We start from the raw sequence: 12,685 nt of genomic DNA, 5'->3' as shown, positions 1-12,685 counted from the left end.
ACTTGGCCAGATTCCCAAGGCAGTGACTTCTGGGCCTCGTGGGGTTGTCACCTCGGGACAGCACTGGGACAGAAAGCCCTGAGGTACTCTATCCCCCTAGAAAGATGAGGAGCTGAGACCTAAAGGAAAATGGGCGCTGTCTGTCCCAGCTCTCCTCTTACTCATTGATCAGCCCAGGTTCACCAACCTTTGCCACCCCGCCTCAGGGCTCCAAGAAGGTCCTCTGCCCTCTTGGGCCAGCTGTCTGTCCTAAGGTTGACCTTTCAGACATCATCAGAGCCAGGCCGGAAGCTAAATCCTGGGAACTTCTGCTATGGGACAGTGAGGATGAGGGTTTGATCTGGAATGTGGGGTCAGAGCCAGAGATGCCGAAGAATGGACAGGAAGGGGAGAGAAGAGGGACCTGCTTCTAATCACCACACCCAGACGTCCAAGGCTAGTCTGAGAAGTTTCAGGAAAGGGACTGGGATAAGTGGCCTCCAAGATCCATTCCCAGTTCCAATATATATATAATGTAACTATATACAACTATGCACCTTCACACGCACACACACATGTGCACATGTATGTATACCCTTGATTTTGCTTCTCTGATAGATCCCCCACTGATATAAGAACTGTTGGGGCTCTCAAACCATCTCAGACCAAGAGGTCACCCCGATGCCCTGCAAACAGCCAGGTTTAAACACTTAACCAAGAGCGCGGGATCCCCAGAGTGGACGCCCCTCTCAGTTTCTCAATCTCTGAATGTCTCCCCTGGCCAGATGAAGGATGGAGTGCCGGTGCCCCTCATCATTGCAGCCGGTGGTGGCGGCAGGGCCTACGGGGCCAAGACAGACACGTTCCACCCAGAGAGACTGGAGAATAACTCCTCAGTTCTAGGGCTGAACGGCAATTCCGGAGCCGCAGGTAAAGCCCCACGAGCCCACCCCCAGAAATCTCCCACAGACTGTGTGGCTTCAGCTCACCAGGCTGCCATTAGGCACCTGGAGGCACAGTAGTCACTGGCCCCTGAGATGCTGGGAGCTTTGGCTACTGGTGCTAGTATCAAGCAAGGGAAGGCAGATAGTACCCAGGGCCCTAACTGCTGCCTTTCTGGCCAGCCTTGTGAAGCCCACACTCAGCCCCTCACCCTGGAATCCCAGCACTAACCTTCCCCCCCGAGCCTGCCCCAGGGCCTCCATTCAGCTCTGCTGACCCCCGTGCAGAGCCAAGCTTGTGACTGATATCAGCTTCATTTTCTAACCCTCTTTCTAGCCACTGTCAGCTCTATCTGAAGCTCCCTCACCTACACGGCCCTCTGCTGCCCCCTCTGGGTAGGGAGAACCTCAAATGAGAGTTCTTCCCCAGGACCCTCGCAGGCGTTGGCTCTTCCAGCCCAGCAGACACACTCCTTGCTGATTCTGTTCTTTCTGCATGAGTCTCCAGGCTCTGCCACCCTCACCTACTGGGCTCTTGGGGAGTAGATTCCTATTGAAATGCCACTCGAGGAACAATTAGGGACTTGGAATGTCAAAGAGCAGCAGGAGAGATTTGTTGTGGTCAACCTGGGCCACATCCAACCTCAGCTCTGTAGGTTAATTTCCTTTGCAGCTGCCTAAAGCAGCCCCAGGGGTTGGGAAGCAAAGCTCTAAGGACCATTGTCATGGGAGTGTTACCCCCTCCCCCTGCCTTCTCTGCTCCTGGCTTTGGAATGGCTAAAGCAGAGTGAGCCAGGGCATGAGGCCACCTGCGCACATGCCTGTCAAACCCCCAACAATCCCGACACTTAGTGGTCGGTGGTGCATTTCACGCCTCCACTCTCTCCACTAAGCTTAGCATCAACCCCATGAGGTGGGTCTTATTATCCCCAAGTTACAGGTGAGGAAACTGAGGCTCAGAAAGAAACTCATGCCCAGAATTTCACAGCCTGCAAACAATAAAGCTCCTGGGGCTGTCTGGTGCCTAGTCCAGGATTCCTGCAAGAAGCTTTAAGGCAGTGACCTCTGCAGGCCTCTGACACTTGACTGAGACCAGGGTGAGAAGCAGTTAGTGAAAGGAAGCTGTGATGCCTCCGGGTTGGGAGAGAGGTTCCGCTTCCACCATCCCTAAGCGCACTCCCTGCTTCTGAGCCAGAGAGGCCTGAGAGGAAGCTAAGCAACCAGGCAAATCCTCTAAGGATAAACTGTGGCCAAACTGGTCTCCCTAGCCCAATGGCACTCTCCTGGTTTTCCAGCTGGAGAATCTGGAGCCCTCAGGTCCCACTGAAGTCACCCAGGAACTGGAGCAGGCGGAGTGCCCCTCAAAGCACCAGCATCCTTAGGAGGCCTTCTCTCTCTCTCCCCTGCAGGTGGTGGAGGTGGCTGGAAAGATAACACTTCCTTGCTCTGGGCCGGAAAGTCTTTGCTGGAGGGCGCCACTGGAGGACATGCCTGCCCCCAGGCCATGAAGAAGTGGGGGTGGGAGACAAGAGGGGGTTTCGGAGGGGGTGGAGGGGGGTGCTCCTCAGGTGGAGGAGGCGGAGGATATATAGGTAAAGATGATTCGTGTTCAAGGTGTCACTCCCTCCCCCACGTAGTCCTAGGCACCTCCCCTCCCTTTCCTGTCCCGGCCCTCCCTGCCCCTGCCCTCCCCAGTGTGGCCTGTGATGTAACTGCACGCTCCCCCCAGCCCAGCAGGGCCAGCCAGAGGCAGGGTGTTGGCTTTCGAGCTAGCACCCTGCCTGCAGGCTTCCTTGGCAACGGCATCAAGATGATCTTCCATCTCCCGCAAAGCCAAAGATGAGGACCTTGGCTTCCCCCACTATTCTCCGAGCCACTGCAAGGACTCTCTGGCCTGAGAACCTTGGAGGCCAGACCCCCAGGTCCATGCCTTCCTTTGAGCAGCCTGGCCAAACCAGCTCTTTAAGGGACTCCTTTGTGGATTCACTGGCTCCTCACTCTGTCCCCTGCCCAGCCCACAGTGGCCAAAAGGGCACTCTTCTCCGTGCCCATGGCGCTCCTCCTGAGGGCCACTGCAGGTAGCCCCCGCCCAACACTCCAGCAAGCAGCCACTGATCCCAGCTGCCTTCACAAGAGCCTTCTGAAGTTGAGGCTGGAAGACGCTGGCTGCCCCCCACCCCCGCCCCCACCCCCCCAGATTAGGACACACTGCATGCCTGCCCCGTGCCGTTCATGTCTGTGTTTGCTTTCACGCTCTGTATGAGATGCTCGTGTTAACCACACGCTCTTTTCCAAGCCAAGGGTGGGTGGGAGGAGCCCCGGGGGGGAGCCCCAAGATAACCCAGCCCCAGATAAAAGGAGGGACAGGAGCCTGAAGGCACAGGGGCTCAGCTCCCCCCATGCCCCAGCCCTGACCCATGGGACTGGAGAGCAAGTCCCCACCTCAGTGCTGTCGTCCTGGTTGGCCCTGAAAGAGGCCCCAACCAGCCTGGAAAGACTCAAGTATTTCGGACTCTTGCTCCACCAATGGCTTCCTGGTGGGGCCTCAGCAGAGTGGTAGACTCCCCTGTAGAGTTGGCCCCAACCTGGAGGAGAAAGTGGCCCAGACACCCAGCATCTACTGAGCCAAGTCCCAAGCACAGCCTCTGTGACCTGAACCTCCCTTCCCTCCCCACCTCCCCTGCCCCTGAGGCCTCCCATGATCCCAGGCTTTGGCCAGAGCTGCATGCCCCGCTGATGCGCATGTGTGTTGAGATTTTGGCGCCCACCTCTCTGTGTTCAACTCTTTTCTGGTTTGCCACAGGTGGCAATGCGGCCTCAAACAATGACCCTGAAATGGATGGGGAAGATGGGGTTTCTTTTATCAGTCCACTGGGCATCTTATACACCCCAGCTTTAAAAGGTACCCTCTGCCAGGTGCAAATTTCCTGGGGCCAGTTGTCCCACCAAGCTAAAACCACAAGGTTCCTGACACATGTCCAGGATGCAAAGACACAATTGTGGGTCCCTTGCAGGCAGGTCTTCCTAGGCTCATCTCGCTGAGTTTTCTGGAAGTCAGGATTTAACATGGACACAGAGGCACAATATTACCAGGCTGGCTGGTCCTAGAAATGCAGCAGTAGCCGGCACACGGGTACCTGCCCACCTAAGGGCCCTGTGTGTGGAATTTCCCATCAACACGCAAAATGCTCACATCCTCTGTCTGAGATGACTCATCAGATGTGTGGGGAAGCTTCCCTACACAGAGATGTGCTTCCAATGGCAGGGGGACCTGGGAACAGGGACCAGAGACCCCACAGTGAGCAGCTGGAGATAAAGTGCAAAGGCAGGAAACGGGGAGCCGGGGGGTCTTCACAGGCTCAGCCCAATCTGACCCTCCCCCCTTGTCACCAGTGATGGAGGGCCACGGGGAAGTGAATATTAAGCATTACCTAAACTGCAGTCACTGTGAGGTAGACGAATGTCACATGGACCCCGAGAGCCACAAGGTCATCTGCTTCTGTGACCATGGGACAGTGCTGGCTGATGACGGCGTCTCCTGCATTGGTAAGGGGACAGGATGGACGGGGGAAGGGAACTGGACCTTGAGCACTTGCTTTCCATGGTTTGGGGACACACCGACTCAATTCTGTAAGCACCCAGTCCCTCCACTGCCAGTGCTGGGGCGACCAGCAGGGGGACCTTCCCGGAAAGATGGGCTGTAGCCCCTGAAGGAGTCTTAAAGTCATCTAGTTTCATCCCTCATTTGGGACATCTCCACCAAGGGGTCTTCCTTGTTCACCTCACCCCAGCTTTCAGGTGTGGGTGTGAAGACAGGACTTCTTTTTCCTTTCAACCATCTCCAGGTTAAATATTCTGTTTGTTTTGATCATACAGATTCAATGTGTGCCCCGTCCTCCCCTGCTGTCCCTCACCTGCATGTGTTCCAGGTGCCATCGCCCCTCCAGAGTTGTGACCTCTATAGGGCCAGATGCCTCGGTGTGGGCTGGCCATCAGGGGGAGCCTGGGACCCTCCTGGACGTGTCCTGGGCCTGAGGGTGACACTGAGGGGTGCCTACTGTTGGGACTTACCGAGGGTAGCGTCCCCTCAGGTCCTCAAATCTCTTCTGCATCCACTTCCCTTTCTCCTTCCTCTTCCTCCTACACTGGGACAGTGGATGTTTTGGACTAACACCCAGAATTTGATGCTCATTCCTGTTCAAGTTTACCTCCACCCAAAAGCTACAGTTGGCCTGTAAATCCAGGATGTGCCTGCGTTGTACCAGTGGTCCCCCCACACCCAAAAAAAAAAAAAAAAGAAGGTGTGACAAGATGAAAAGCACCAGTTGGCTTTTGTCCCAGCTAGGGAGGATATCTGTGACTTGAGGCCAACTCAGAGGAGAAGCAGTGCCATTGTCAATGCCCCCTTGGGACCTGTCTTCCAGTGTCACCTACCCCGGAGCCTCACCTGCCACTCTCGCTGATCCTCTCCGTTGTGACCTCTGCCCTGGTGGCCGCCCTTGTCCTGGCTTTCTCCGGCATCATGATTGGTGAGTGTGTCAGAGCCTTGGGGCTTCTAATCGCAGCAGGCAGGGCTGGCAGAGGTGAATGTGTCTCAGGCCGTGCAGCAGACACCAAGGTGTCACTCTGTCCCACTAGTCCCTGTACACCCTGGTTTTACACCAGTCAGCTACCCCCTTAGTGGTGAGGAAGGCAGCCCTGGTCAAGCCAGAAAAGAAACCCCCAGCCCCTCCACCCACCAGAGGGGCAGTTCCCTAAGAAGATACTGAGCCTTACCCTCAGCCCCAAGTGTGGCCTCCTGACTGCTCAAGGTGGTGAGGGGTGCTCCTCAGCAGCCACCCTGCAGGGGCTGACGCACTCCCTCCGCCCCCAGACGTGGCCCTCAGCTCTTAGGTCCTTCGGCAGGCACAGGCCCCGTGTGGCCCACTCCCCAGGCCCTCCCACCCAAGCAGAGGGAACAGGAAGCTGGTCTCCAGGGGTTTCCCCACTCGGCCAAGGTGAGCTGACCTGAGGCCCCAGAGTTCAGCAGGATCCAGCTCAGCCTACTGCTGGCAGCTGGATGCCCAGGGCAGATGGACAGGGATAAGAGGACAGGCCAGGGAAAGGCCGCTGGCAGTATCCGCAGGCCTGCCCCCTCAGGGCGAGAGAGGCTGTGGACGGACAGGGAGATGGCAGCCCATGTTGTGTCCCCATATGGTGCCATCCTTCAAAGGGACAGGAGAATAAGAGAGAACACACCTTGCACACTTACTGCGTGCCTAGCAATTTGAGCATTTCATAAAACTAAATATGACAAGGGGACTCTTGAGTTGCTCCTGAAGAAAACGGGGAGGGGACAGCACTGCCCTCTCCCCGTCTGACCCCTCCTTCACTCTCCGCCTCGTTCCACTCACTCCTGGTGTCAGCCTTTTTAACTGCCCACACCCTCCCGTTCCCCCAGGGGTCCCTTCATGTTCCTTGTCCTCCGCATACAAGGCACAGCCTCTCTTTTTTCCCTTCCCCATCAAGAAAAGAAAAATCCTATGCTCATGGCTGGTGCATTTCCTGGCAGAGGGGACTGAGCACATCACAGCTGACCACAGGCAGTACTTGCCCGAGCCAATAAGAGGTGGGGCTGGGCGGAACCAGCAGAATCTGCTCTAAATCCACGGTCTCTCTGCCTCCCCGGAGTTAGCCTTAGCGAGCATCTGCAGAGACAGCAGTAACACAATCACGCCACTCATGTGGTAGAGCACTTTAGAACTCTTTGAAACCATTTTATGATAGCGAATGCATTTCATTATGACAACCCTAGGGGTGGGGCGTCGGGGGATTTGGGAAACAGGGGGGAATTACTGTCCAGAGAAAGACAGCAAGGTCCAGAGAGGTCAAGTGGCCAGGTCAGCCTCACTCAGCTCCTAACTGGTCTTCAGACCCCAGTTTAGTAACTTTTCACCATGTGGCTCTTCTCCATCCATGTGACCTGCCAGTTCTTAGGGCCATGGGGCACACAGCTGACCAAGTCCACAGCCACGGCCCGACCCAGGCTGTGTGTCCATGGAGGCCACCTCACCCCGCGACTGAGCACCTCGGAAGTGCAATGGCAAGCCCGGTTCTGGGACACCTGGGACTTTCCTGTGGGCCCAGCTGGGCCTCAAAACTCCCCAAGGGCTTCACCAGAATGTCCTTAGACTACTTGTCCTCTAGGGTGCTTCTGCCCAAGCTTCTCGTCTCTCCTTCACATGGGGTCAGACTTGAAGCATGGTCTGCTGGCCCTCAGCCTTCAGCTCCTTCGCCCTTTCCCTTCTCATAAAATCCCAACGTATCTAATTTCACCTTGGGACCCAGACTAACATAAATCTGCCCCTGTATGGCCAATAAAATCTTTTCCATTTATGCAATTTTAAGCTTCACGTGGGCTTTAAATGATGTTTTATTAAAGGAACACTCTCATAAGTATGATTATCTTGCTAGTGTGTGTGATAGAAAAGTTTAGAGCTCAGGGGAGGACCTGGAACTCCTGGAATGCTTCCTGGAGGAGGTGGCCCGTGCTGGGCTTCAGTGGCCAGGGCGCCTGGTCCAGGCCGCATTTCAACTGGCTTCCTTTTGTCTGCAGTGTACCGCCGCAAGCACCAGGAGCTGCAAGCCATGCAGATGGAGCTGCAGAGCCCTGAGTACAAGCTCAGCAAACTCCGCACCTCCACCATCATGACCGACTATAACCCCAACTACTGCTTTGCCGGCAAGACCTCCTCCATCAGTGACCTAAAAGAAGTGCCCCGGAAAAACATCTCCCTCATTCGGTGGGTTGGGGGGTGTCTAGGGAGGGGGATGACATCGCAGCACCATGGGTTCCTCTGGCCTCTGCATTGCATCCCTGTTGGTACTCCCAGCCCGGCAAAGAGACAAGGCTGAATGTCCAGGGGATTTTGTTGACACCCTATGTATTTATGGAGTTCATGCAATGAGAGGAAGAATCCCTGGGAAGAACCAGGGTTCTCTTCAAATTCCATCTGAGCACCTCTCCCAGAGGACCCCTGGTCCCTTACCCCTCTATGAGGCAGAATGGCCCTCCTCTGAGCATCCTGAGCACTCTGTCCATCCCTGTCATGCATTACAACAGTCCCCAGCAGTGACAGTGATCTGTCACTGTCCCAGGAAATGGGAGCCTCTTCCAGGCAAGAGCCGTGTCTTACTCACCTCTGTGTCCCTGGAAAATACCAGAGACTCCTTTACAATCACTGAATGAATAAACATTTGAACATCATGATAAATCCCTGGTTCAAACCTGTATTGGTCCGTTGGCAATGGATTATTGCCAATAACACATTGCCACAGGCTGGGTGAGTTATAAACCAAAGAGTTATTTTGGCTCAGAGTTCTGGAGGTCTGAGATCTAGGGCCACATTTGGTGATGTCCTTCTTACTGGCAGAGGCAGTGCTGAACATCGCGAGACAGGGACAGTGTGTGTACCCTCCGGACTCTCCTTTAATGCTACCAGGATTCGATCCTGGGGGCTCCACCCTAATGACCTTATGTAACCCTCCTCACCTCCCACAGGCCCCACCTTTAATCACGATAGCTGGGTGAGTTTCCAACCTCTGGTACCTGGCAATGGGGGACACACTCAAGCCAGATCCAGACGGTAGCAGAACCCTTCTTACCAGATTCGGGTAAAGACCAGAGGCCCAGGATCACAGAGCGAAGCCAGGGCTGAGTGTGGGTGTCAGCCCTAGCCTCTCATGTGTGTCCACTAAATGTGACCCTTGGACTTGGGGGCCCCAGCTGCCTCTGTCCTGTGGCCCACTTAAAAATCTTTCTTCTCTTTGCACAGGGGTCTGGGCCACGGTGCCTTTGGGGAGGTATATGAAGGCCAGGTGTCCGGAATGCCCAATGACCCGAGCCCCCTGCAGGTGGCTGTGAAGGTAAGAGGTGGCTCCCTATGGGACCTGACCTTGGCCTGTGGTCTCTGCAGGCTACAGCTCTCAGCTCACAGCCTCCTCCCTCTTCCCACCCTCCCCTTCTGTGCCCAGACGCTGCCGGAGGTGTGTTCGGAACAGGATGAACTGGACTTCCTCATGGAGGCCCTGATCATCAGGTAAAGCCACAGAGGGCCCCCAGCCTCCTCCCCAGCCTCCAGCCACACGAGAGGCTTCTCCAAACTCCTCCAAGGGAAAGGTCCCCAGCATGTCCCCTGCCCCCAAAGGACAACTTTCTAGTGTTATTGATACTTCTTCCTAGAGTGTACAAGCCCCAGGGTTGTCTCAAAAATCACCTCTGAGGCCTGATAATCCGACTGCTACGCCTCTGCCTGCCGCCGCATCCCTGGGGTCCTCCGTTGGTTCTAATTTCCCCCGCTTCTTCTGAGGAAATAGAGCCTGAGAGGTTCGGGCCGTAGGAGATACCATCTCCCCCCAAGTGGTTCTTCCGGAACCAAAGCCCTTTTCCCACCAGCTCACGGATCTACTATAAAGGAATCACACCCCTAAGGTGATAGGAGAACACCCACCCTGGGTCCACGATGGCACAACTGAGTCTCAGCCCCCTGGGCTCAGCCCCCTGAGGCTCTGGGCCTGGATGTCAGCTGGGATCTCAGCGCGCGGCTCCTGAGGCATCTGCTCTGGCCGCCGCTCCTCTGAAGGAGGCAGAAGTTTGAACTTGATCTGCTGGGGGGCTCACAGCCTCCCGTGGCTTGGAGAAGCCTCTACACATCCTGACGGATGGGGCGGCCGGGGACTTCCCTGTGGTGGATGGATGGTGGCCAGAATCCAGGCAGAGCAGTGAGAAGGAGGGGCTGGTGGGCTTGGGAGCTCTGGGAAGACATGCAGTCAAGGCATGTCTTACTGAATTATTGAAAAGTAGGAGATCACTTGGAAGGAGAACCAATCTCACTTCTTGGTGATAGTGTCGTCACCCATTCTCACAAGTGTGTGTGTGTGTGTGTGTGCACGTGTGTCCCCACCCATGTTGACTTCCCTAGCCCCACTTCCTGTGTATCCTACCAGGATCATGGGAGCAAGAAAACCAAATCTCAAGGCCTCTTGTCCCAACTCAGTCCCTTTCCTTCCCATGAGGAATCCACAGGACACAGCATGGTCCCCTGGCTCTAGTTCACATGCTGTCACCTGACAGGTCTCATACAATCCTCTAAGAAGCCAGTCCTTCGACTTATTTTATTTTATTTTATACTGGGGGTTGAACCCAGAGGTACGATACCACCAAGCCACATTCCCCAGCACCCTCTCCTTTTATTTATTCATTCATTCATTCATTCATTCATTTATTCATTCATTTTTGGGCCAGGATCTTGCTAAGTTGCTTAGGGTCTTGCTAAATTTCCCAGGCTGACCTTGAATTTATAATCCTCCTGCCTGAGATTACAGGTGTGTGCCACTGCACCCAGCAGCTCCTTCAACTTTTGCCTGACACCTTCCTTAGAGAACTCCACAGGGATTTGTTCATCTGGGAAAGACACTACCCTGCTCCCCCCAGCACACACATACATTCTCACCCCAGGGCCTGGGCAACGTCCTCCCACTCCAACAAAATGCTCTCCTGCAAACTAAACTGCGGGCAGGCTGGCCTCTTCTTCCCCCCTTCCCTGCAGGGGACCCTGCTGCTATCCCCTATAGGACAGTGCCTACACCATGTGGCTGCTGAAAGCTTCTCTCTCAAGATTGTCCTAGACCCAGCCAGTTAAATTTGGTTGCACCCCTGTGCTCCACAGCAAATTCAACCACCAGAACATTGTGCGCTGTATCGGGGTGAGTCTTCAAGCCCTGCCACGGTTTATCCTGCTGGAGCTCATGGCAGGAGGAGACCTCAAGTCCTTCCTGCGGGAGACGCGCCCTCGCCCGGTGAGTGAGAAGGTCTTCCACCTGGTGGCTGAGTGGAGGAGAGGAGCAGGATCGGGGGAGCAAGAGTGGGCAGCCTGGGAAGCAGCATGCTGGGCGAGGCCCTGGGAGTCAGCCTTGGGCTTGGACAGTAGGGTCTGGCTGGGACACAATGGACAGAATGGGAACAGAGGCTGAGCCCGAGCCCGAGCCCCTAGACTGCTTGTCCTCTAGGGTGCTTCTACCCAAGCTTCTCTTCTCTCCTTCACATGGGGTCAGACTTGAAGCATGGTCTGTACAGGACTTTGCAGTGGATTTTGAAGGTTGTCTCCCTTCTTATGGCCTATGATGCTGGAACATCAACCCCAAGACAAAATCAGAGGGGGACCAGCTATGTCACTAAGGCAACAGACTGGCATGGGGCAGGCCATTCCCATCCATTTATTCCAAACCCACTGACGTCAACTCTCATATAGGGAAAATAATAGCCAATCTCCTGTAGTAATAGTTTTAACCCAAAAAGAAAGTGCTGAAATATTTAGGAAGGTGCTGCATGTCACAGGTAAGGGGAGAGAGCTTGGGACATAAAGAACCTGGAGGGGTCTAGGAAGCAGAGAAAGATTGGCATCCACACTGCTGCAGAAGACCCTGAGTGGCCACATGGCTCACAGGTGCTGAGAGCCACAACTGAGTCGGAATGGCCCCTGGCATTTTGCCAATAGTATTGGTTGAGAGGTGAGCCATTAAGATGATGCTGGATTGATTCAATTGTATATTAGAACTTTACTCTGCCTAGGCCTGCTACTTTGGAGTTCTCATGCTACTTTGGAGTTCTTGCCTACTTTGGAGTTCTTGCGGGGATTCCTGGAGAGTTCGCATTGGTTGGGGAAGTGCCGGAGGTGGGATTTCCGGTTGGTTCCTGGAGGAGCCGCGTGGGTGGCCTTCGAGAGTTCCGGGGAACGTGTGTGGAGTGTGCTGGTAGAGTTCAGAAATAAAGTTTGTTCCTGCTCAAGTGGCTCGTGATTTGTGCCCAGCCAGACTGTGGCACACAGGGACTTAAAGTGGTGGCAGAAACCCTGGGGGTCACAGTGCTTCACATCCCATCAGGTTCGATTTTAAATACTTCTGCCTTGGGAACCTGGGTACTGTCTCTACAGGCCCCTGGGGGACCCATGGGGCATCCAAGAAGGATCCAATCTTCGTCCTGGAAAAGATGGGGTCCATGCAGGAGAAAGAGGGGGTGGGGAGGACCAACCCATCTCCTAGGAGCCCTCCTCAGCGTGACCGTCTTCATCACGGCTTCCACCCCGTGAAGGGGATAGCACAGGTCTCACCCCCGTCTTACAGATGAGAACACTGTACCCCAGAGAGGTTGTTGACTTCCAAGGCCACCCAGGAAGTAGAAAAGCTGGAACGAGAGCTCAGGGCTGGGACTCCGGGCTCGGGGCTCTCTCTCTCCAGCCCCCCATGCTGTTTATCTGAATGGTCCTCTGGGAAGCCGTGAGAGGCAACCCTGCCAGCCATCTGGGGTCTCTGCCAAGGTGCCAGCTTCTCTGGCTTGCCACTGCCACCCAGCCAGACAGAGCCCTCAGTCCTCACGCCCTGAGATTCTCAACAGGGCTGCTGCAGAGGTCTCATGGGGACGAGTGGCATCACACTTTGGGAAGAGGCCCAGGTCTGCTTTTTCTAGTGGATGTGACTGAGATTAAGAAAGCACAGAGAGGGGAGAGACCCCCTTGGAGGGGGAGGCTGGGAACCCATCACTTCTCAAGACTGAGGACCTCGGGGTGGAAGGGGCAGGACTACGGAGAGGGGCTTTTCTATCTCCTACAAACAAAGCTGGCTCTCTCCTCGGAGGATAAGGATGGTTTAGGATTTAAACATTTAAACATGCCCCAAAGAACAAAGCACCAGCAAGGAAAGACAGAGATCCCCTCTGGCCACCCCCCAGA

General features: G+C 55.1%; 1 protein-coding gene across 1 annotated transcript in view; it reads left to right on the top strand.

Moving 5' to 3' along the window:
• The window catches only part of Alk (ALK receptor tyrosine kinase), a 642,117-nt gene that overhangs the window by 609,126 nt on the left and 20,306 nt on the right, over nt 1–12,685 (top strand). Inside the window, exons 15-23 of the mRNA XM_076832815.2 lie at nt 765–909; nt 2,330–2,512; nt 3,724–3,822; nt 4,314–4,466; nt 5,345–5,449; nt 7,516–7,702; nt 8,735–8,825; nt 8,934–8,998; nt 10,628–10,757. Coding sequence (XP_076688930.1) covers nt 765–909; nt 2,330–2,512; nt 3,724–3,822; nt 4,314–4,466; nt 5,345–5,449; nt 7,516–7,702; nt 8,735–8,825; nt 8,934–8,998; nt 10,628–10,757 — 1,158 coding nt within the window. The remainder of the gene's footprint in view (nt 1–764; nt 910–2,329; nt 2,513–3,723; nt 3,823–4,313; nt 4,467–5,344; nt 5,450–7,515; nt 7,703–8,734; nt 8,826–8,933; nt 8,999–10,627; nt 10,758–12,685) is intronic.

This window comes from Callospermophilus lateralis, chromosome 14, assembly GCF_048772815.1.
Source record: "Callospermophilus lateralis isolate mCalLat2 chromosome 14, mCalLat2.hap1, whole genome shotgun sequence".
Lineage (NCBI taxonomy): Eukaryota > Metazoa > Chordata > Mammalia > Rodentia > Sciuridae > Callospermophilus > Callospermophilus lateralis.
This window is presented reverse-complemented; position numbering and strand designations above follow the sequence as displayed.